This window comes from Eurosta solidaginis, chromosome 2 (genome assembly GCF_040869045.1).
Source record: "Eurosta solidaginis isolate ZX-2024a chromosome 2, ASM4086904v1, whole genome shotgun sequence".
Classification (NCBI taxonomy): Eukaryota; Metazoa; Arthropoda; class Insecta; order Diptera; family Tephritidae; genus Eurosta; species Eurosta solidaginis.
Genome location: NC_090320.1, coordinates 279,842,583 through 279,869,574, shown reverse-complemented (window position 1 = coordinate 279,869,574; position 26,992 = coordinate 279,842,583). Strand labels below are relative to the sequence as shown.

The window sequence follows — 26,992 nt, the reverse complement described above, 5'->3', positions numbered from 1 at the left end:
AGAATAGAAAATTAAAAATTTTGCAAGCTGTAATTTGACAGTCGTTGAAGATATCATGATGAAATTTGGCAGGAACGTTGCTCCTATTACTATATGTGTGCTAAATAAAAATTAGAAAAAATCGGATGACGAACACGCCCACTTTTAAAAAAGAAATTTTAACAAAAAATTTAATATCTTAACAGTATATAAGTAAATTATGTCAACATTCAACTCCAGTAATGATATGATGCAACAAAATACAAAAATAAAAGAAAATTTCAAAATGGGCGTGGCTCCGCCCTTTTTCATTTAATGTTTTTATTTATTTATTTATTTATTATTTAAAGTCGACGACAAACTATGGTCGACTGCATAATATAAAAGATATATAAATATACAACTCAAAAGATAAAATTTAAGATATATCGAGATTTCAACAATGTTATATTACAAACAAAGAAATATTAATGAACATTACTATTTAATTTCAGAATATAATAATAATAAGAAATATGAATAGAAATAAGATCTTATGCCGAAATCTTATACTGGCGGAATGCATCAGATTCCGCTCAGCATGATTTCGGAATGCAGTGGATTCCAATCTCCCTGTTGGAATGCAACAAGATTCCAATCAGCATGTCATGGGAATCCGGCAGTGCTAAGAGTAGTGTAATGAGGATACGCCATCACAAGGCATAAACAAGTAACATGACCTGTGTTGTTGGAATGCACCGGATTCCAATCAGCTCGATGCCTGACCCATAAGATTATACTGCCGGAATGCATACGATTCCGGTCAGTGACTCATGAAAAAGCATGTTTTTACGTTGTTGGAATGCACCAGATTCCAATCAACACAGTACTGTGTTGTTCCTTCTTAATGACACATGTTGATAAATGTTCCTCCATCCTTAAGCGAGATAGTTCCTGTTTTTTATCGAAGGAATAAAATGCCGGCAAATTAAATTAGCTTGTATCTCTTAAATTAGATAGGCAAGTATTGCATTACGTATAGTGGCAAAAGTACATTCAAGACTGATGCAGCTATACAAGTCATTGTAGTGCGCGCACCAGATAAGAAGAGGATTATTTTTAGCAAAGTTTCGTCGACAAAGGGGTAAATAGAAAGGAACGTAGTGTCTGGATACTCTAGGGGGAACCGCAAAAAACAAGCGGCTGAGGAGGTCCGCGGAATCAATTTCTCCTATAATGAGCTTATGGATGAACAATACCCCCAGTAACATTCTCAGATTTTCCAGAGTGGGTAAGTTAATAAGAAGAAGTCTACTTCTGTATGGAGGAAGGTGGAGACTTGAGTTCCAATTAAGGCCGCGCAATGCAAATATCAAAAATTGCTTTTGAACTGACTCAAGACGCTTTATATGCTTTTGAGAAACAGGGGACCAAACGCATGAGCAATACTCGAGTATTGGACGAACCAGCGATGTGTAAAGAACCTTAGTGAGGTACGGATCATCGAACTCTTTAGCCCATCTTTTAACAAATCCAAGTAAACCCAACGCTTTGTTGGCTATAGATGAAATATGCATGTTAAAATTCAATTTCGGATCAAAAAGGACACCTAGATCATTTACAATAGATATACGCTCGAAAGGCGTACCATCTATTACATAAGATTTCAATGCTGGCTTCCCTCGGTGAAATGTCATATGCTTACATTTAGAGCAATTTAAAGCTCGTAAATTTGTTGTGCACCAACATTGGAACGAGTCCAAGTCGGCCTGAAGGAGATCCAAGGAACTCAAATCGGTAGGACATAAGTGTAGCAAAGTTTTACATCATCCGCATACATTATAGTATGGGAATATAATATTGTCTGTGGCAAGTCATTAATGAAAAGGGCAAGGAGCAAAGGGCCTAGATGACTTCCCTGGGGTACGCCGGAGGAAACTCCGAACGATTCCGACAGATTGCACTTGAACAGGACTTTTTGGGTCCGGTTAGAAAGATAGCTTTTCAGCCACATTAATAGGTGAAATGGAAAGCCCAGTAAATCAAGCTTATGAATAAGCAACTGACGGAATCAAATGCTTTGCTGAAGTCCGTGTAGATGACATCCGTTTGCTTGTTCGCTAAAAATCCTTCCATAACTATAGAGGTGAATACAAGCAAATTTGTAGTGGTTGACCTTTGACGAATAAAACCGTGTTGGCATGCAGATAAAAGACTAGAACACTGATATTGCAGTTGACTGGTGACAATCTGTTTAAAGACTTTAGGAATGACTGAAAGTTTAGCAATACCCCTGTAGTTTTCAACTTTTGACCTACTACCTTTTTTATGCAGAGGTATAATAAAAGACTGTTTCCAAAGTGCCGGGAATGACGCAGATCCCAGAGATAGCTCAACTAATTTTAAAATAGGCTCATACATGTTTTCGGCGCAGTACCTAAGCACGCTACTAGGAACATCGTCCGGTCCCGGAGAAAAGGTGGGCAAAGACTGAAGACTCTGAAGAACAATATTACCATCAATAGCAGGATTCCTAATATAATTCGAGCTATCTAAGTGATAGGGATATTGACCGGAATGAAAACCACTGGATGAATACGTGGACTTAAAGAACTCAGAAAATAGTTCAGCAACGTCATCATCAGTGCAAGCTTTTTTACCTCCAAAGGTTAATGAGGAAGGATACCCAGAAGTTTTCCGCTTTGAATTTACGAAACTGTAAAACTTTTTTGGATTTCTAAAAAATTGGGCTTTACAACAACTCAAGTAATTTTTATAACAAAGCTGATTAAGACGGTGAAATTTAGAACGAGCTATTAGATATTTAGAGAGGTCTGCAGATGCTCCAGATTTCTTGAACCTCTTATAAAGCCTAGATTTAATGTGATAAGTTGCCTTGAAAACCAAGGGGGCTTATTCGAACATAGGGTATAGCGAGTTGGAATGCAGGTATCAAAGAAGCCATCAAGCGTACTGTAAAATATAGAGATAGCCGAATCGATATCAGTGCAAGCATAGAGATCGGACCAATCATGGGAAGCCAACAGATCATTGAGCATAATGAAATTCGCTTTGTAGAAGCATCTAGATCGGGGACGATACTGTACTTGAATCCTACGGGGTGGGCTGATATCAAGTGATATCTCTAGGGTTGGGTGAAGAGGGTCTTCTGGAAGGGATAAAGGTGGTATTCGCGTAAGGGCAGTACCCACCGAGCCATCCACAAATACTAAATCCAGCATTTTATTTCCACTATTTGGAACATTATTAATCTGTAAAAGAGATGAGTCTAACAAGCAATTGAGAAACCCAACTAACTGTTGGCAAGTTAAAGTCACCAACAACAACAAGTCGATCGTTATATCCCAACTGCGAATGCAAATCACAGATGGCCGAGCTATGACTAGCATAAACATCCATATCCGAACGAGGTGGTATATACGAACAGCAAACAATTACGCTATATCTACCGAATGAAAGCCTAACTGCTATGAATTCGATATGAGAGATATTGTCCAGCGAAATCAACTCAGACGATAGGTTAGATTCAACAGCAATAAGGACACCTCCCGCTCTAGAGATGCGATCACGCCGATAAACAGCATATTTATTTGAAAAAACCTCAGAATTGTAATTATCAGGCTTTAGCCAGGTCTCCGTAAAAGCTACAACTTGTGCAGAAAAGATGAAAGAATTAAGGAAGAATGGAACAAGTTTTGATCGTAAACCACGAACATTTTGGTAATTAATGAGAAGACGGGACAGATCAGCAATTACCTTTGTGTTGTTATTACTGTGTTCGTCATACCGTTTTTTGGCTGTAATAAAACAGGTTCGGCCCTCGCCTTTCTCGTGAACAAGTGAACCACAGTATGCTTGGGCCAAAAAGAGGAATCAAGTACCTTATCGAAATATTCATCTGAAAGGGTTATTTTAAATGAGGAGTTGTCTCTCTCATATTTAAAGTTAAATTTATACACATTGATGTTACTAGTGGGTGCAACACCAAGTTTAGAGCAAACGTAATGAGCAATGTCATTTTCGGTAAGCGAGGCGTGTAATCGGGACACAAATACAGCCCTACGAGTGGCACGGTGGCAAAGGAGTAGCGGATAGCGCACCAGAGAGCTGGGAAGGTGCGGCCGTTATAGCGTTGGTTATCGAGCCCGTACTATTTTTTTCAGGTACACTTGTATGGCTAGCAACAACCCCAGTATCGGTAACTGTTATTGTTGGAGCTAAAGATACCGGTGGAGGTGTAGTATGAATTGGGGAGTCCAGCGAAATCAACATTGGTGACGTAGAACAAACAGCCGCAAAGGTACCACTATTAGTTCGTGCATCGTTTAATTTTCCAGAAATCGTCTCACTGGAAGTCTCGACACAACCTTGTGGAGATCTCTGAGCTGCATTGTTCATAACGTCTTTGGTAAGCCTGTTCGTATCAGTCAACGCGGTTGAAGGGACATTCGTAGGAGGACAGCTTTGCCCCTGACTCGAAGACAAGTTGGAGTCATTGTTGGGCATACATTTCTTACGTTTTGGGGATTCAGATATCACTTTCAATTTTTTAAAATGAGCCTCCATCGTTTTGAATCTTTCGTTAAGGTCACGAAACCCAATAAAAATGTTGTTGAAATCTTTCTGAGTTTGCCTCATAGAAGCTCGCATGTCATTTTCTACGGAACGACAATCATGACATGTCCAGTTCAGTCCAATTTTGCTGGATATTAGGTCAACCACCCGATCACCTATGTGAGAGAAACCGGCACAGATAACATGAGCCATATTATCACAGAGCCAACAACAAACATAAGTATCACCACGGGAAATTTTCTTTTGATTGGTGCACTTCTTGACACAGCAATCCAACATAATTGCAAACTTAAACAAACCCAAAAGAAAAATAGGCAAGAGAAACTAAAAGTATAGGATAAATTGAACAGCTGTTCAAAAATTATGGGCGAGAGTTATTTTGGAGCACTGGATGCAAATCGCAAGACAGCGTATAGCTAGCAGCGAACACAACACAAAGCAAAAAGGGCACACAATGACTTGCTAATAGCAGCCATAGTACAGGTCTACAAGTAGGATATGTAGCAGCATGCACATACACAGCCACGCTCACCTGATAAAATGCTTGTTCTTGTTCGTTTTTTTTGTGGATGGTATTTGGCACTGTTGTACTTCTTAGGTCCAAGAAAAGTGTAGTATCTGCTAACGAAAACTGCGTAAAATTTTTATCGTAATTTTACAAAGAAATGCCCTTATTTACTTTCAAGCGAGCACTTAATTACATCCTTCTTTAGAATCCATATGTTTTCGACAATTTTAATTAACAAATTGTGATACTTTATTACCGGGGACGATTGCTAAAACACGACCAAAACCGTGGGGGGAGGTATTAATAGACGCGTTTTTGCTCGCTTCCAATAATTCGATTACTTTTTCGTCTTTGGGCTATTGATAAAAGGACAAAACGCGTCTTTTCATTTCTCTTTCCACATTTTTGGATGGGTTATTGCAGTCAACCTCGGTTTCACACTGTTTTTCGCCGAGAACTTTTGAACGGGTAGAAAAACTTAGCACCCGTGTTTATATTGTTAATACTGGAATTACTACGCGTCCTCAGATACCCTAAATCAAGACTTTTGTATAATTTTCTGTAGGACCCATATAGGTGCACTACATTTTCATACTAAATTCGTTCAAAAAATTTACCATCACAGCAAGCCATATCTGATATTCCGCTCCTTTTTTTGTTTCCCTGCGTCGCTTCCAACGACAGCAACCCCGGTAATTTTGACACTTCGTTCAGTGTCAAACGCATGTTCCACGCAGGTTCCACTGAGTTCCACAATAGTTTGACACTGACCGAAGTGTCAAACTGCAATGTGTTAGAAAAGGAAAGGAAATGCTTCCTTCTCATACATATCATACTTGTAAACCTGTACTATGATAGCAACTACCAACAAAAAGGTATGCAGTTATCACAAATTTTTGTGAAAATCTATGATATATGAACACACAGACTGAATGTTTAAATTGCACAAAAAGCCACTATGTATATTGCACTGTGTAAAGATTTAATACCAAATTAAACTTATAAACTGTTTTCTATTATATGAATAAATATTTATAAAAGATAAAACTTGTTTACAAAGTAAAAAGAATAACAATTCGAAGAGCGATCAAAAAAACACGTCCGCGCACGGCAAGGTTACCAGATTAAATTTGTCTAAAATACTTTTAATGCCATAAGTGGAACAAAAATCCTTGTGAAATTTGGTAAGGGCATAGCTTCTATGGCGAGAACTGTTTTCTGTGAAAATGGGCGAAATCGGTTAAAGCCACGTCCAGTTTTTACACAGTCGACCGTCTGTCCTTCCGCTCGGCCGTTAACACGATAACTTTAGCAAACATCGATATACCTTTAGTAAACTTAGTTCACGTACTTATCTGAACTCACTTTATCTTGGTATTAAAAATGGGCGCAATCCGTCTATGACCACGCCCACTTTTTCGATGATGAAATGAAAAAAATGCCATAATTCTATACAAAATACGAAAAGAGGGATGAAACATGGCGATTGGATTGGTTTTTTGACGCAAAGTATTCATACCTTTACAAAAAACTTTGTAAAATGGGTGACACCTACCATATTAAGTAGAAGAAAATGAAAAAAGTTATGCAGGTCGAAATCAAAAGCCATTCGAATCATGGCAGAAATACTGTTCGTGGTATTGCATATATAAATAAAATAGCGGTACCCGACAGATGATGTTCTGGGTCACCCTGGTCCACATATTCGTCGATATCTCGAAGACGCGTTCACATATACGACTAGGGGCCATTCCCTTTTAAAACCCTCATTAATGCCTTGAATTTGATACCCATATCGTACAAACACATTCTAGAGTCACCCCTGGTCCACCTTTATGGCGATTTCTCGAAAAGGCGTCCACCTATAGAACTATGGCCCACTCCCTTTTAAAATAATATTTAATACCTTCCATGTCATACAAACACATTCTAGGGTTACCCGAGGTTTCTTTTCCTACATGGTGATTTTCCCTGATTTTGTCTCCTAATCTCTCAGCTGAGTATGTAATGTTCGGTTACACCCGAACTTAAGCCGGAGTCATTGGTGCCGTATGTCGTATCGCTGTATCCGTATCCCTAACGTAATCAGCTGTTTATCGTTACGACGGTAAACCAAAACCCAATTGGTTGGCTACGATACGGTTACGACCTTAGCAGCACCAATAATCGATTGCCTTGATTCCCATAAGGTTGGTCGAATCAGCTGTTAAAAGTTTACCGATACGGTTACCGATAAAGCACCAATGTCTTATAATTCAAATGTTTCGGTCATTGTAAACTTTACCAAGTAGCGCAACTAACAGCAGCTGATCGCTCAAACTTAGCACACACACACAAACATCACTAATGGCCATATTACGGAAATCTTTAGGGAAATTCAAGTTAAATTTTTAAACAGACATAAAATGTTATAATTTGGGAATATATAGCATATAGGTCACCTTAATTGCAGTAATTGAAAGAAAATGTTTGCTTATACTCAAGTATTTAATTATTTTTTTTAAATTTATCTTTAAATATTGATACAATGATTGAAAGTATATTAATCCAATGCATCTCTGCTCTTCCTACTGTTCCTCATTCCACTCCATTCGAGTGCCTTCTTTCACTGAATTCGAGTGCCTTCCACTCTATTCGCAACATAACCTCAATTTAAGCTGCCAAACTATATAGTAAACAATGTTTTCGGTGATGTCACCAAGCACTTGAGTCAAGTGCAAGATTAAACTACAGTTAAAGTTGACTAGAGTTTAACGCTGCCACTTTGGCCGCTTAAACTGAGATGAACAGTAATATTTTATGTTATCGACCAAAGTGGGAAGGTTAAACTCTAAACAACTTTAATTACAGTTTAAACTCGCACTGAAAACCGGCCATAAATTATCTTTTGAACTGAATATTATTATATAAAAAAACATTATTTTTCTGAAAAGGCCTAACATTAATGCATAAATAAAAACAATATATATGTATATACTCATAGTTGTTTAAACGCTGAATAAAATATATAAATATAAAATATATAAATATAAAATATATAAATATACATATATGATATTAAACAAATATAAATCTATAGTACGCGTTATGTATGTCGTATTTATATTTATTGCGAAATTAATAAGTACATTTTTATACTCAGCGTGCTTTGCACCTAAACAAATTTTGGTTCAGCCATGTCCGTCCGTCCGTCTGTCCGTCCGTTAACACGATAACTTGAGTAAATATTGAGATATCTTCACCAAATTTGGTACACGAGCTTCTCTGGACCCAGGATAGATTGGTATTGAAAATGAGCGAAATCGGATGATAACCAACCAGGGTTCATGGACGAATAAAATAAGCTATATCTTTGCGAAAAAGGGCTTTATATCAATGGTATTTCATTTCCCAAGTGGATTTATAACAATAAATAGGAAAAACTTCAAATTTAAAAAAAATAGGCGTGGCACCGCCCCTTTTATGACTAAGCAATTTTCTATGTTTCGGGAGCCATAACTCGAAGAAAAATTAACATATCGTAATGAAATTGTGTACACATATTTTCCTTATAGCAGAAAATATTTCTAGTAAAAATGGACAGGATCGGTTAAAGACCATGGCAACTTAGATATAAAACAAGTTTAAAAGGGTCGTAGACTAGAATAATGAGCTATAAATTAGCAAAAAATAGTTATGAACCAATGATATTTCACTTATCAAGTTTTATTGTAAGAGGAAATGGGGAGACATTTTTTTTAAACGGGCGGTGCCACGTGTTATGTAGAAAAGTAATTTATCTGAAATGAAATGTACAATTGAAGCTCACGCTGAGTATATAATGTTCGGTTACACCCGAACTTAGACACCTTTACTTGTTATTTTTACTATGTTCGAAAAGCTCTAAACAAGCTATAAATTGACGTAAACTCACAAATGTTATATACATGTCGTCTCCCTCTTCACAGAAGTATGATGAATTTGCAATTTTTTCAAACTGTATACTCTAATACTTAATTTTTAAGGGCCCATTACTGATACTTAGCATAGACTTGACTTGACTTGGCGTAAACTTGGCAACTTAGCCACGATTATACTCCACTTAGCGCATACAATCTGGAATCATAATCAATAAATGTCAATTTGTATGACAAAATTTAAAATGAAATGGAAACAAACAAATGGCATCTCAAAATGTAAACGTCACTTAGAACATACATACAAAATCTAAATTCAACAGACTTCTAAAGGGCCAATTACTCATACTTAGCATAGACTTGACTTTACTTGAGAACTGTCACTTACAGTTCTGTTAAATGAACATTGGTTGTTACTGATTACTCACAACTGTGACAGTTCTCGAGTCAAGTCAACTCTATGCTAAGTATCGGTAAAGGGCCCTATAATCTAGATGTTGTTACATTTTCATTTTGTCGCATTTAACTTTTTTCAACTATAAAAAAACTACTTTTACTTAACTGGCGCTTAACCGTTTAAACGGTTATGGCTGTCCAACAAGGCGCGCCAGTCGCTCCTTCTCTCTGCCAACCGGCGCCATTTGGTCACACCAAGGGAGTTTAAATCGTTTTTCACCTGTTCCTTCCAACGGAGTGGGGGCCGCCCTCTACCTCTGCTTCCATAGGCGGGTTCCGATAGAAACACTTTCTTGGCCGGAGCGTCATCTTTCATTCACATAACATGGCCTAGCCAGCGCATCTGCTACGTTTTAATGCGCTGGACTATATTGATGTCTGCGTATAGCTCGTACAGCTCATCGTTAACTCTTCTTCGGTACTGGCCATCCCCAACGCGTTCAGGTTCAACTTTTCTCTCGGACACTCCCAGAGCCGTTTCATCTGATGGACTATAAAAAAGGTAGCATTTAATTTGCGTATACATACGTAAATTTTTTAACAAAATTTCTCGGTCCAATTCTGTTCTTGCTATTTATTAATGATATCTGTACCACAATAAAATATTCCAAAATTTTAATGTATGCTGATGATGTGAAACTTTTTAGAACGTCCCTTGCTTCAAGCGGATTTAAACTGCTTAGTTGATTGGTACGGCGAGAATTCAATGCCGCTGAACATCAATAAGTGTAAATTCATGTGCCTCCCTCGGAGATCTTTGCCAGCAGCCTCTTATGGAATTGATAATTTTCGTCTTGTATCAAATAATTATTTTGTTGACTTGGGAGTCGCGATGGATGCTAAACTTAGTTTCAACCTTCATATTATGACTACTGCCAATAAGGCTAGAGGTGTTCTATCATACGTGAAGAGATAGTCTAAAGAATTTAATGACCCTTATGTAGCCAAAGCCCTTTTTACCACAATAGTTAGACCGATACTAGAATACGGATCAATAATATGAAATCCACAATATAGTACATGTAGATAGACTAGAGTCAATACAGAAGCAATTTTTACTTTTCTCTTTAAGGAATTTGCATTGGGACTCTGCCCATAATCTTCCACCTTATACTAATATAAATACTAATCGGTTAAAGCTTAACAATCTTTCAACTCTAGCAAGTCGTAGAGAAATGCTAAGCGTATTATTTATGGCCAAACTACTGAATGGACTGATTTCTAGCCCCTTTCTTTAACGGAGCAAACTTCAATGTCCCATCACGAGCGTCAAGACATTACAAACCACTTCTTTTGAGGCAGTGCAGAACTCGTAACAACAAAAATAAATAAATAAAAAATAAAAATATTTACATATATACTAAAAATGTTCACTTACTTGACAATATATTATATCAACAATTTCCAACTGTTATGTATAATATTCAGCTGATGATTTGTATTCTATAGCTGAGCAGTTTTAGATCTCGACGCTTAACAAACCTCCGCCTATCAACAACTAGACAAAAACAAAATCCGTGCGTCATGCGGATGCGCCCCTCGTGTCGGTTGGGCTGGTTTTGAAAGGTATTAATCCGTTGGCACTCAGGCAAACACGCTGGTGTATTCATGGTGTATGAACCATTTTCTACAGAAAGGTAACAAGAGCTCCTTCGTGTTATCACAATGGCCCTAACCTAACCTATGACCTTCATACTTTTCTGATCTATTGCAACTCCTTAACATAGTCCGTTGACGCCAAACTTTTTATGCCAACCCACATCCCGGAGGACAGATTGAGTCTCCAATCTGATTTAAATAATTTTGTTGGTGGTGCGATGTTAACAACATGAAACTTACCGTTCTAAAGAAAGCAGTAACGAAAAATGATGAAAGAATCTTTCTCGACGCCAAAAAAAATCGGAGGAAAAATTTTTAATTTTTAACTTTAACTAACCCATTAACAAGGGAGTTGCACCAAAGAGGATAAATTATGATAAGAGACGTCACTCGTTACTCGTAGCCATTTGCTCGATGTTTTCTAAGAGGTAGTCGCTGTTTTTTTTTTTTTGCGAGATGTACATAAAATGCTTTCTATACATATTTGTGGGGTATTTGTGTTTATTTTTCCGTCTGTATTTAATTAATTAATTAAATCTCTTTCCAAAAATCACAGTTGGACAAGGTGCCTACACCGCATGGATAAATGCGAGACAATTTTTTGATTTCAAGCGAGTTACTCGCCACTCGTAGCAGACTGGTGACACTTATTATATTTATCCTCCTTGGTTGATGGTGTTGAATCATATTAATAAGCACCAATCAGCTGATTTCCGACAGTCACCTGTTTTGGTACCGCCATGAATTTTACTTTATTGTTTAAACAATATACACTGAAGAGAAATATTTTCTTAAAAAATAAACTGATAATCATGGTAACGTGAATGCCTTAAATGATTTTCATAAAATACAAGACTTTTAGCTAGAAAAAAGTAAAATATTTTTTGGTAGAGACCATACTAAACTTTTGTGGGCAAATTTGGCAAAAGGTCGTTGAAGTAGTAATTCGTCTATTAATGAATGGGACGTAACGGATTGATTTAAGGTGATATAAAAGCCCGAAACGTAGAAGGTTATGTCGTCGAGAAAGGTCAATCTCAGGTCGTTTCCTAACATAAGTATGTGTAAGGGATCTGGTAACACTTACAAGAAAAGACAACTCTGAGGTCGATCAGCTGATGAGGGAGATTGGGAATGTTGAATAATTGAACTTTTGAGAGGATTCTGGTTTATACTGTCATAGAAGAAACATAAACGCCTACAATTAATAAAGGCCATATTTCAATATAATTAAAATAAATTACAAGTTATCGCTTTTAGATCAGAAGGGGATCTTTACCCAATAATTTTTAATTGTACATGACAAGCAGCTGAATAAAGAAATACACCCTACACGAAGGTACGGGTATATATGTATTGAGCAGCAAACGAGAGTCACGGAAAAAAAAACAGGTGAAGCAACGATAGAAGCTTCTAGAATTTAAGGCAACAACGCTATATGAAGCAACGAATCTGTAACAGAACGTGGCAACAACGACGATTGAAAAACAAATTGTGACAACGAGAACGGGCGGCGGAAAGTCTAACGAGTAGAGGGAGAATTCGAAATCAACGAAAAAAAAAAAGAGACGTGCAACAAGAAAAAGCGTGTACATTCCTGAATTAGGTCTGAAGTAATTTGGGAAGTCTCAAGTAATTTGGTGTGAAAATGAAAGTAAAATTAGAAACTCTGAGCGTACCGCAATTGAATAAGTTGTTGCGAAGAGAAAATTTGACCACGGCGGGCAATAAAACCGCAAAAATTGCCACGTTAATCGATGCATTGGGCGATGATGAAATAGAAATGGAGGAACTAGAAGAGATGGAACCATGGCTCAAGTCCATCAATGAATTAAAAGACGTCGTATCAACTTTGGCAAAATCCGTAAATGACATGAGAGCGAGTATGCAACCACAAGTACCGACTGGGCAAGCGGAGGTGGCACAAAATCTGAGGGAGACATCAAATTCAACACCAGCAATGATGCCAGCGCAAACGCAATAAAATATGCGTGACATAGTTTGTATTTTACCGGAATTCGAGCCATTAAAAAAAAATGTTAACATCCAATCAGTTTGTGGCTAAAGTGGAGCAACTACAACGTATGTATGGATGGAGTGAAGAAACGGTTTTGTTCGCGGTGCAACACAAGATGAGGGGCATTGCAAAAGATTGGTTGGACGCACAGCCCGTGTTCCAATCATGGGCTAGTTTTGTAAATATGTTGACGAAAGATTTTCCTTGTACGGTTAATGCTGCCGATATTCATAGGGAATTGGCGCAACGGAAACGAAAAGTTGGGGAATCTCTGATGGAATACTACTACGCTGTTCTTGCAATTGCCAGACGAGCATCTCTTGATGATGTATCAATAAACTCCTACGTAATAAATGGTCTTAATGATATACAACTGACTCGAGCTTTGTCAGCAATAAACTTCAATACTACGAACGAGCTATTACGGTCATTAGAGAACGTGGCTATTGCCCAACCGACGAAGGTGCATTTACAGTACATAGCTAAGCCAGCTGAGGTAACGAGTGAGGGAACCTAAGCAAACAAATCAACGAGGACCGAAATGCTTTAATTGCAACGAGATGGGGCATATAGCTATGAAATGTCCACGCCCGTCCAAGAAACTGCGATGTGATAAATGTTCAAAAGTAGGCCATGAGGCGAAGGACTGCAAAGTAGGTGTAAAATCGTCAGTAGCTGAAGTTAACACGAACAACAACGAGGACAAACTGGTGCCTCCAATTGTAGAGAACGTTCAGGTTAGAGGCGAATTACTTAAAGCGTTAATTGACACGGGAAGTGATCATTCGCTGATCAAACAATCAACGGCGGCGAGGGTAGAAGGTAAACGTATCCCATGTGTCAGACGTTTGGAGGGTTTCGGTGGCTCCCTAGAAGAATCAACCGAAAAGATTGAAGTCGAACTACATTTAGTAACGAAACATTGAATGCACAGCTACATCTAGTACCAAGTGATGTGTTAAAATATGACATCTTGTTGGGCAGGGACCTTTTCTGCAACAAGAACAATAGAATGGTTATTGATGCGGGGGTTTTACAGCTACAAGTTAAAAAGAATGATTTGTTTAACGTTAACGAGAGTTTTCAAGAAACCAAACGCCAGGAGGTCTACAACTTGCTGTGCCAATTTTCCAAGTGTTTTGCAGAAGATGTAACTGCGTTAGGTAAATGTAACAGTACATCAATGAAGATCGAAGTGACGTCAGATAAGCCGATAGTAGGCAAACGGTATCAAGTTCCATTAGCACGACAAGAGGAATTGACACAGATTTTAAACAAATTATTGGAAAACAAAATTATTCGGCGAAGTACGTCACCGCATGCGGCATCGGTCATTTTCGTTAGCAAGAGCAACGGAGAAAGTCGAATGTGCGTTGATTATCGGGCACTCAATGCCGTTACCATAAAGAAGCAATTCCCGATGCCTACCGTTGAAGAACAGCTAGCGAAACTATCCGGCGGACGATATTTTACCACCCTGGATATGACGGCTGGTTACTATCAAATACCATTAGAGGACAGTAAGAAGTTTACAGCATTCCTCACGCACGATGGTCTCTTCGAACACGAAGTAATGCCTTTTGGTCTGGTCAACGCACCCATGTATTTTCAAGAGATGATACTTCACCTAATCTCAGGCCTTAAGAATAGAAAACGAATTATTAGCTACGTGGACGAGGTAGTAATCGCCACAACAACGGTAGATGAAGGAAAGGAGGTGTTGAAAGAATTCCTAGAAGCCGTAAGGCGCACGGGCCTAACCCTACGACCTTCTAAGTGCATGTTCTTACAAGAGGTAAAATTTTTGGGACACGTTGTGAACGGGAACGGCATACATCCGGGTAGAGAGAAAACCGAAACAATTGAGAAGTTCTCCCGACCAAAAACAGCAACGGAGGTCCGACAATTCTTGGGTCTTACCGGGTTTTTCCGAAAGTTTGTGGAACGGTATAGCCACATTGCAGAGTCATTAACTAAGCTTCTTAAAAACGGCACACCATTCGTATGGGAGCAGAAGCAAGAGGAGGCATTCCAGCAATTAAAGTCAGCGATTTCCAGCAAGCCAATACTAGTTGTGTATAACATCAAGAAGAGACATGAGGTGCACACAGATGCAAGCACCCTTGGGTTGGCAGGCATGCTGTTACAGGAAGACACGGATGGGTGGAAGCCCGTGTCGTTTTACAGTCGGCAATGTAGCGATGCAGAAAAGAAGTATGCAAGCCATGAACTGGAAGTTCTGGCCATCGTAGAGACCTTGGACAGATTCCGCATGTATCTCCTGGGGACGCAATTTAACGTTATTACGGACTGCAAGGCAGTTGCAACAACACCTCTCCCACCTCGAATAGCAAGGTGGTGGCTACGGTTACAAGAGTACAATTTTGAATGCCATCATCGACGTGGGCAAAAGATGCAGCACGTTGACTGTCTAAGCCGGCTACCATCATTACCACCGAAAAAGCCGATAACAGTGGCAGAACAGGTGTTATTGCTAGAGCATAAGGGCGAAGATTGGGTTTATGCTATCCAATTACAGGATCCGGAGCTTAGGGAGATTGCTCAATCACTGGGGAAAGCAGGGTCACCAAACGAGGCTCAAACGCAAAATGACTACGAAATCCACGCTGGACGGTTAGTCAGGAAACTGGGCAAGGAACGAAGATTGGTGGTGCCACGGACTATTAGGTGGCGAGTCACGAAATCATGCCACGATGATGCTGGCCATTTTGGGGTGGATAAGACTCTGGAACGCCTTAGGAAGCACTTTTGGTTTAAGCGTATGAGACGCTACGTAAAGTCGTACATCGCTTCGTGTCCGGAATGCTGTCTAAACAAAGTGAAAGGTGGGAAACAAGACGGCCAAATGCACCTAATGGAAGTGTTGCCTATCCCGTTTCGGTCAATTCATATAGATCACCTGGGTCCGCTTCCACGCAGCAAACGGGGCAACCAACACATCATAGTACTAGTATGCAGTTTCACGAAATATACGCTTTTGGAACCAGTGAGGAGTACTAAGACTTTAGGCGTAATTACCTTACTGCGTAGGGTGATGTCTAACTTTGGACAGCCGCTGAAGATTACCACAGACCGTGGAACGGCTTACACATCGAAGGAATTTCAATCATTTATAGAAACATACGGTATACAACATGTGAAAAACGCAGTTCGAACTCCAAGGGCTAATGGACAAGCCGAGCGTGTGAACCGAACAATTCTTGCAGCTATGAGAAGTTCATTGGAAAAGTCAAACGAGTGGGACATGTTACTACCCACCATCCAGTGGTCCATAAACTCCCAATGTAACTCTACTACGAAAGTCAGCCCGAACGAACTGGTATTCAATTTCAATCTGCGTAACGTAAGCGAGAATCGGGTAATTCAAGCTATTCATGACGATTCATCATTACCAACTGAACAAGAACAGGAAACCAAGAAGGAAGTGGCTAAAGCTAACATCGAAGCTGAACGGCTCAAGTGGAAGCAACGATATGACCATAAGCATCAACGACCATACCAATACCGCGAAGGGCAACTGGTCGTCATTGACCATGTTCCAGGAGCAACAGGCGAAACTCACAAGTTGGAACCGAAGTATAAGAGTCCGTACATCGTTACTAAAGTTCTGGATTATGATCGGTATGTCATCGAGGATCTACCTGATGCACAACGCACTAGTCGACGGTATGCTAACGTATTCTCTAGTGACCATATGAAGCCATGGTGCTCGACGTCACCAGATCTGGACCAGGACAACCAGGCAAATGAATCCCAGTCTGACGACGACTCGTCCTAGAGGACGAATGTCATGACCGGCCGAGCTGTAAGGGATCTGGTAACACTTACAAGAAAAGACAACTCTGAGGTCGATCAGCTGATGAGGGAGATTGGGAATGTTGAATAATTGAACTTTTGAGAGGATTCTGGTTTATACTGTCATAGAAGAAACATAAACGCCTACAATTAATAAACGCCATATTTCAATATAATTAAAATAAATTACAAGTTATCGCTTTTATATGTTGGCACTTCATTGAGTATACACGCCATTGGTATATGTTTTGCACATTACTGTGTACATATATATGTGCGTGTGTATATATAAATATGTATGTGTATAATCATTCACCCACTCAGCATTTCCCGCTCAGCATTTAGATGATTAAATTTGGAATTTCCCTACATATAAATACAATTTGATTACTCTTTCTGACTAAATAATGAGTTATCATACAATTGAACAAAAGAAATCATCAAATATGAATACTCTTGATGATCAAAAATCGAAAATCATTTTGGATCACTTTTTGGAATCATTTTTGTAGTCCTTTGATGACTAAATTTTAATATTTCATAAAAATCAACAAGAAGAATAATCAAATATGCTTACCTTTCGATGAACAAAAAATGAATATAGTTTTTCAATCACATTTTGGAATCATATTTGAATCAAATTTGTTTACTTTAGGTGATCAAAAATGTATAATCATTTTTCTTTCAGCTTTCTGAATCTTTTATGAATATATTTGTTGACTGAATAAAGAATTTTATACTTGTTGAAATTTTACTTTTCATTAAAAGTCTTATTTTTTCACATACACATATTTTTTCAATCATGAAGCTAAGAAAAAATATATAAAAACTTTATTATTTATGCCATGGCGGAACGATACAAGGTGGCCGCATCGAACAGCTGATTATAATCTTTTTCCCCAACCATTTCTCCCCTTCAGTTTCCCAGAAAATACATAATGATTGGGCAATACAAAGGTTGTGAGCTATTTGAACCCCAGGTATGTGAAACTATCTTAACATACCTGGATACGGCTTCAACATCCCGTATCGTATCCGTATTTTAAGATGCAGGCGATAATGCTGATGTTGGATGTTGTAGTCGCAGGTGTATATCGGCCAAGTTTGTTTGCGAGTTAGCTGTGGTTCGAATAGCTCACTTTCGCATGCTTTCTTCCCCTGATGAAATAAGATTATTATGTGGTATCCTATTTTGAATGAGATATGAAGAATAAATGCATTATAATGGCATTCAAAAATGATTCAAAAATCTCAAGCATAACGATTGAAATATATTCACGAATATGGTCAGAAAATGACTTTGAAAAGCAGTCAAATATTACTCTAAAACTATTAAAGCTCAATTTTTTAATGATATCAAATATGAATAAAAAGCGTTTCGAAATAGGAATCATAAATGATTATTCAAGAATAATCACATTTATGGTACATTTTTCTCCCGACGATACGTTAATTTTCGAACAGAAAATGCTTTTAAATTTGAACGTTTTTAATCATCTTGGGGTATGATATTTAAATATTTTTTGATCAATATTTTCAAAAAATGCTGGCTGGGCAACTTTTGGCAAAGAGGATTAATATAATAAGAGTCGTCACTCGTTATTCTTTAGGCATTTACTCGATGTTGACTGAGAGGTAGTCGCTACTTTTTTTTTTTTTTTTTTGGAGAGATGTTTATAAATGTCTTCTATACATTTTGTGTTTATTTTTCCGCCTGTATTTAATTAATTAATTAATTAATTCTCTTTCTAAAAATCACATTTGTATAAGGTGCCTACACGGCATGGATAAATGCGAGATAATTAAAAATGTCCCTCACAGAAAACATTAGACATCACTTTTTTTGATTTCCAGCGAGTTACTCGCCACTCGTAGCAGATTGGTAGCTCTTACTTATTTATCCTTTAAACTATGTAGAATATAAGTACATTAAGATGTCCGGTTTTTCATTAAAAGATTTTTTTTTTTGTTCGCTGCGCTCTTTAAATAATTTTTGGCTTTTGCTCTAAAGAAACCTCTGCAATTGTATGTTATTTTAATTTTTTTTTTTGCGAAAAGTTTGCTTAAGTAAGTTGTAACACCATATCTTACACGAAATATGTTCCTATTTCTTGGGTCTAGTCCCCACACACTTGTCTCTCTCTGTAGTACACTGAGTGTATAGAACATTTTTACGTTTTTCAGCCTTCTAATAGTGTACTTAATAAACCGGTTGAATTGTCGTCCAAGTATCTTACTAGCAGGATTGACTTATAACTTAAAACAAATTGCGCTGAGTAGTTCTCAAACGTTTCAACTACTTCAAAGTGGGTGACATAGGGAAACCAAACACCCGCAAGTATTCTTTAATTCGAACAGTAGAACACACATCTGATCAAACAGACACACAACAAAAACGTCAATTGTCTCGTAATGATGCACAGAATCGACGAACCGAACCCGAAGATCCCAACGATTTTGTTGGAATCAATTTATAGTTTTTTTTAATGGGATCGAATTTTTTAAATTTAGGAAAAACAAAGTAAGGAAGTTAGGGATAGGGCGAATTCAAACAATTAAGGTATTGCAAGTTTGTTTTATTTTCTTTTAATCTTAGTGATTCTGGTCAATAAACTCTTACTTTTCTTTTACCACCATATGCTAAATCGCCCCCCATTCCCCAAAAGTCGTTTTGAGTAAATAGTGGAGAAGTAGCTTTTACCGCATCGTCGACAATATCTTGAGTTCAGAGAAGCTCGTGTACTAGATTTGGTGAGTATATAAAAATAGTTGCTCAAATCATCCTTTTAACGGACTGTACCTTGTCGACCATTATGGAAAATTATCGAGACTTAACTCAGTACTTGATAAAAAACATCAAGTGCGAAATACTGGAGTACCGATTGCATGCTACGCGTCTCCGATATGGTCGCCAAGCCTAAAAGTTACTCAAGAAAATACAGGCCTGCCAAAAGATGGCCCTCAGAACCCCTACGCGGTGTCTTCTTATGTCCCCAGGACCCACCTATACAATGAGGCGAGAATACTCCCCATTAGGGAGAGAAATGAAATGCTGAACAAACAGGGTCTGTTGAATACCGAGAAACTTGGGCATCCCAACAGACATCTGATTGATGAGGCTACACCTCTCAGGGGCTTACGGGGTTGTTGTTGTTGTTGTTGTAGCAGTGCTTCGCCCCATCCAATAGGTGCGACCGATCACAAATTGTCATCAATACCCTCTTACGGAGGTCCAAGGAAACTTGCAGTTTCAACAGGGATGGACCATAATGAGAGGGGTGTTAGAGGCGTTAGGCTTACGTGGTCATCTCCGCAAGCATCTGACAACACAGCCGTATGAAGCAAAAAAGCACAAGCAGGCCCTCAGTGATATCCACTCGCAAAGCTCTGGATACTGTAACAGGATAAACTCTTACCTATCCAGCATCAATCCCGACATACAAAATATATGTACTGCTTGCAATGTGTGCCCACATGACACCAACCATATCTTCAATTGTAATGTGGAAACAACGCCTCTAACACCCGTCTCACTATGGTCCACCCCTGTTGAAACTGCAAGTTTCCTTGGACTCCCGTTAGACGACATTGATGACAATTTGTGATCGGTCGCACCTATTGGATGGGGCGAAAAGCTGCTACAACAACAACAACAGACCTACATGCGTTTTCCACGTTAGATCATGTATTGGCAGAATATTCGAAGTAGAATGCAAACACCGAAGTCGTAATAAGTTTCGAAGAAAGATAGCAAGCCCGAGAAAAATTTAAGGAGACCATAACTGAAACTAATTTGAATAACAGCAAACAAACCCGAAACTGGAACGTTTATAGCCAATTGTCAACCTCACCTACGCGAGGGGAATCCTGTTACAAATATGAGTGTATCATACACATACGAGTGTATCATACACATATTTAGCAGGCGAGACTCTGGCGACCCCGAGTTCCTTATGGAATTTGGGGGTCAGGAGGGCGGTATAGCGTAGAATGTTTAATGTGGTCATATTAATCGTTCCCAAGATGGTCGGGCTAGTACCTTAATGGCGCTTTGTTACCGGAACGTACCGGACCTATATCCGGCAAAGGACCATCAACATCGATAACACTCCTCAAAACCTTCGGGGTGTCTTTGTCGTTAATACAACAACAACAACAACAAAATGGAAAGTTACTTTGTTTGCGCTTCATTTTAAGTTAGACAGTAACAGTTGAATATGAAAATTTGTTCAGCAGGTCATGAAAAAAACTTTAAAAATCAAAAGGGCCCATTACTCATACTTAGCATAGTCTTGACTTGAGTTGAGAACAGTCACTTACAGTTCTGTTAAATTAACATTGCATGTTACTGATTACTTAAAACTTAGCCACACTTGACTTAGAAGTCTGTTGAATTTTGATTTTCTATGTAAGTTCTAAGTGACGTTTACATTTTGAGATGCCATTTGTTTGTTTCCATTTCATTTTGACATTAACTTTGTTTAAAAACCACCACTTTGTTTTAAAAGCCACCACAAATATTTCACAATAAAATGACAGCTGGAAAACAGCTGATTGTATGTAACAACATATTTAGAAAGTTACAATGTTTCGAAAGCTACAATTACGCTTTGAAATTCATTTCAACGTTTTATACTTCTGGATAGTTCCAGTACTTAAGCTTTTTTCTTCATAATAAATAATTTTGCTTTTATTTTATTTTGCAGATCATGAGAAGTGCTTTTCTGAACGGCTGAATTTATCGAATTATCGAACAATGACAGTAGTCTTGATCGAATTATTGTCATAATACCGAATGAAAATTCTTTCGATCAACTCTTTCGACCACCGTCGAAGATCGAATTAGTCTCATAATAGGGGCCAAAAAAATTGAAATTTCGCAGACTCGAAAATTATTTTTTTGGATATGCGTAGTGGAACTTTTTTTCCTGAGCTCAAATCATATCGAAAAATCGATGCCGCGATATCGGTTAACTTTTGTCCATACAAATCGACCCACCCTAATGTATACATATGCAATATTTATTAACATATCCTTTTATAATTAAATTCATAAATATGATTTTACTCGGTCCATGAATATTGGCGTGGACGTGCCTTTTCACATATTCGTTGCTAAAAAAATTAATCAGATGAATTATAATCGAAATTGGGGAGAATGATTTCGCGTAAAATGTGTATGGATATGTATGCCACTCAATGGCATGACCTTGTCTAATGACATTAGCTATACACACATACATACATAAAATGTAACATCTGTTTGATGGAAAGTTTACCGATTATTTTTATAGATTGAATCAATAAGATTTATATTATAAGTACGTTTTTCTTAATATTCGGTTATGCACAGTACCAAAATTTATTTGCCAAATCACTAGAAACATTTAAGTGTGTGTCAGTGCACATCCATTTTTTAAACCATTGTATATTATGTGTTTGCACTGTACACGTTTGATATACATACATGCATAAATATGTATGTACATAGTTTGCGATTTTTGAAAATTGGTATTATTGTTAACATGTATTCTATACATTTTCATAAACTATCCCACTTTGATGGAGCTTACTGTGTTCGTACGGCATTCGCATTCAATGCAGCTCCCAGTGCACGATTCGCTGAGAGAAGTGTTTTTGCGCTAACATTTGCCATTTTACTTAATACTTCCGCACCGATTTAACGTTACTATAATATAAATAAGTAGATAACAACTATTCAAATTGTAAGTATTATTTACTTATACACGTATGTATGTGTTTAGATCGTGAAAAATCGTCAGATAGCTATAATCACAAACGTAGGCAACCGCACTAAACTCAATACTGCATAAATTACGCAAAGTAGCAGAGCAGCCCCAATGACGTGTGTAACTCAGTAATCAGCTGGTCCACCTCGTGGGGAGGCAATGTGTTGCCGTATTACATTTAGATTTAAGCTGGAGACATTGGTGCTTTATCGGTAACCGTATCGGTAACCTTATAACAGCTGATTCGACCAACCTTATGAGAATCAATGCAATCGATTATTGGTGCCGCTAAGGTCGGCACCAATGACTTCAGCTTTAAGTTGTTTCCAATATACAATTTTATTAAAGCATAACACATACCGCGAAAAGGAGACCCTGTGAATTGCCTAAATATGTACTGATTACACTGAAAGAAAAAGACTGGTAAAATCTACCAAATTACGGGTCAATTCAACCGGAATTTCTGTCAAATTTTATCCATCGCAACAAGATGTTGAATCAACTGCGCACAAATCGTTGATTAGTAATTGACCGTTTTAGTAGTCAAATAAACAAAAAAGTTGTTTCATTATACTGTAACGAATTTACTGAAATTCCGCTTCTTCCAAATCTTCTACTAACGTTCGAATCACTAAACTGTTGAATAAATAACTCCACTTTTCAATAATGCAAAATGGCCTTTATTAAAGTACTTCACAATAACGTACTTCACTACTATTGCTCGCCATGTGGCTTCGTAAATCAAACTGATTGTCGCGCATCTGCTGTTGCTGCCTTTTATACTCTTTGATTTCTCGTTTGCATCTTCTAGGCGCTTCCTTTTCCAGAATCTACTAGTTGGTTATCTGCTATAAATTTCTCAGCTATAACTACAGATGCACAATTTTTATAGCTTCTCTCATAGCTCATGCGCGTGTCGTTGTGAGTAATACTTGCACAATTATTGCATACTTTCAGGAATATTTCAGATATATGCATGTTGTTGTGCGTTGCTTCTCCGCTGCGTGTACGTACATATGTGTAGGCATAATGATTAATTTGGTTATGTGCATACAAGTTACCGCTTAGCATCGGCTTAGAGATGACAATACCCCTTAGTGTTGCTAATATTGGTAACAATACTTTACCCATAGTTTTGTTAAATTAACAATTATTACTGTCGCTCTAGGAATACCAATCAAAACTGTTAAAATGGAAGGGATTTCTGTTCATTCGAAGCAACCAGCGTAAACTGTTAAATTAACAGTGTTTATTGTTGAAATGACACTGACAGTGAAATCTATTTCGCTTTTTTCTAGATTAATAGCGTAAACTTTTACATCAACAGAGTTTTCTGTTCATAAAAAAATAAAATAAATGTAAGGCGCGATAACCTCCGAAGAGATCTAAGGCCGAGCTTCTCTTCCAATTTGCGTCGTGCTCCTCTTGATTTTTCCCTACAAATTGGCCGGACGGGACCTACATGTTTTATGCCGACTCCGAACGGCATCTGCAAGGCAGATGAGTTTTCACTGAGAGCTTTTCATGGCAGAAATACAATCGGAGCGCTTGCCAGACACTGCCGAGGGGCGACCCCGCTTAGAAAAATTTTCTTCTAATTGAAAAATCTTATTTCTAAAATTTTGATGTTGCTTTGCCCGGGAGTTGAACCCAGGGCATACGGTGTGATAGGCGGAGCACGCTACCATCACACCACGGTGGCTGTTCATACCTATGACATTAATACCTGTGAAAAAAATAAAAGCCGGATAAATATATTTTTAAACTTACGTAGTTTTTTTTTATTTGTAATAAATGACACATAAGTACATTTCATTTCTAATGATTTTATTGCTTTATTTAGTAATATTAATTAAAATAATAATTGCTTAAATCTGAATTCAAATAAACAAAACTTGTTCCGAATCAACATCGAAAGCTTTGTACGAAAGTATGTTGCCATATATACAGTGTACTCTCTCCCAACGGACACCTCTCTTAAGCGGACACCTCTCATAAACGGACAATTTTTTCAGTACCAAAAAAATCCTTAAGCATAAAGGGCTTTTTAATTTCCCATAACCGGACAGCTTACAACACTTTTTTTTCATTTACTCTTTACCATATTCGTACAGCTGTTGCTTATTCACTAATAAGTGCATGGATGTAGGGGAATCCCCTAAATACGAAGAACCTGTTTTCAATACAGTAAAAAAACATATAAAAGTATGTACCTATTGCATACACGTAGTTAGTATCTTGTGTGTGTACATACGTGAATCGCAATGCCTAAAGTAGTGCTGAGTATTAAAGACAAAGCTAATGTCATTGAAATTCATAAGAAAGAAAAACTAAGTGTACGAGAGTTGGCAAAGAAATGTAAGATCAGCAAAACGCAAGCTGCTAGCATTATCAAAAACAAAGATCAAATTTTAAGTTTGTGGGACACTGACGTCAACCCGGAGAGATAAAGGAGTATACTGAAGTCCAAAGGCCTTAATATTGATTACGAATGGTTTGTGAAGGCTCGAAATAAGAGCATTCCTCTGTCAGGCACACTTATAAGGAACAAAGCAAAAGAAATTGAAGTGAGACTCAATTACGGTGATTTTAGTGCATCATCCGGCTGGCTGGGAAGGTTAAAAAAACGTCACAACATAACTTTCCGTACAATTATTTTAAATATTTTGTACACAAAACTTTATTCTTTATTTTATGAACAAAGCTTTATGAACCTCCTAACTCAGTCTTATTTGTATGTATTAATATTCTTGATTTGGAAATAAAACTGTTTAAACATTCGTCAATTTCTCATAAGCGGACACCTCTCATAAGCGGAAAAATTGGCAGTCTCTTAGGTGTCCGTTTAAGAGAGAGTACACTGTATACGTAAATATGTGAATACATAAACACGCATGCTTGCTACATATATATATGTTACATACATATTCACACACGCGTTGGTACATGCTCTAGCGAAAATAAGAGCATGTACCGTTTTTTAAACCACATTGGCGTCGGTTTCAAGAACTTTATTTCAACCTTACAATTAAACATTATACACTTTATTACTTTGTTTTATTAAACGGACTTTCACCAAACTTTATTTTATAATTTATTTAATTTATAGTTTTGAATTTCGCCGCGTTCGTTCGCGTGAGTGAAAATTCGCCGGGCGTCACTTTACTGGTTATTCTCAATTTCTGCTCTCGCATGTAGAGTTGTCACACGTGATTTTTTCGAACAAAACTTGTAGTATACATAAATGTTTGACATAAAGTTGTAAATAGGTAACTTGTAAGCTATAGAAAAGTAAAGAATAAAATCGTGGGAAGGTAATTCACCACTGGAGTAACTTTACATGTAATTCGGCAAGTTTAATTCTCGTAACACTTTATTTTGAAACGATTCCAAAACAACTCAAACTTTTATGCTGTCGGAAACATCAATATTAAAAGAGGATGTTTTTTATTATCTTATTAGATTCGTTCGCGTGGGTGAAAATTCGCAAAGACTTGGACAAAATGTTACTAATTTTGGAAAAATCCTGTTCGTTCAAACAAAACTTTTGCAACAAGAGGGCGTAATTTTGCATTTCGTTTGGAGGAGAAGCTGCAAAATTGTACCCGATAAATAGATGGCCCGGTATCGCATAATTTTTTGCAGTGTTATGCATATTAATTTTTTTGTTTTGTATTGATAGCTGAAAAGCTAGTTTTTTGTTGTTTTTTGTGTATTTTTTCGATTTGGTGGTTTTCTTATTTAACGAACATTTCCGCGAACATTCCGCAATCTTGTTCGCAGCTTTGGCCATACACCATACGAACTTTTGGCCGAACATTAGTTCTTTTTCAGACAGCGATGAATACGGACAACAATTGTGCTGCAGCAATATTGCTCGCTGTGGCAATTAAGCGTAAAAAAATGATGGCAAAGATTTATACATTTCAATAAATTCACTCAGAAATTTTTTTTGTCCATTTTACTTTGCCGGGCACGTCTGTTCCGTTAAGAAATTACTACGATTATGAGCTATTTCGCCACACACGCACGAACAGTTCGGCCAAATGTTCGCCAAAAATCAAAATACCATACACGTCAGAAAAGGTCGCAGAAACATGACATAACGGGAATGTTCGCGGAAATGTTCGTGTCGTGTATTTGGCGCTTAATTTGTTCGCTTTGTTGATTTTACTAGCACCATTTCTTTCAGTATACTTAGAATAAATAAAACAATTTATGTAAGGCGCGATAACCAATTCCGATTTCCGTCGTGCTCCTTTCAGTTTTTCCTACTATTTTTCTTCTAATTGAAAAAATTGTTTCTAAAATGTTGATCTTCGGTGTTTTAGGCGGAGTACGCTACTATCACACCACGGTGATCGCGAGTTCTTAGAATTCAACAAATAACAGAACA

At 37.7% G+C, this 26,992-nt stretch overlaps 1 protein-coding gene across 3 annotated transcripts in view; it reads right to left on the bottom strand.

Annotated features, from left to right (window-relative positions):
• Positions 1-22,717, bottom strand: part of LOC137241038 (aspartate aminotransferase, mitochondrial-like) — a 28,830-nt gene extending 6,113 nt beyond the window's left edge. The window contains exons 1-2 of one of the 3 annotated variants that reach the window (XM_067768194.1): positions 22,594-22,717; positions 22,420-22,535 (exon numbers count right to left, since the gene is read on the bottom strand). In XM_067768194.1, coding sequence (XP_067624295.1) covers positions 22,420-22,502 — 83 coding nt within the window. In that variant the 5' untranslated portion in view covers positions 22,503-22,535; positions 22,594-22,717. Of the gene's footprint in view, positions 1-22,419 lie in introns of all 3 variants that reach the window. The other 2 variants (XM_067768193.1, XM_067768192.1) reach the window with 2 other exon arrangements.
• Between the last annotated feature and the right edge of the window lie 4,275 nt (positions 22,718-26,992).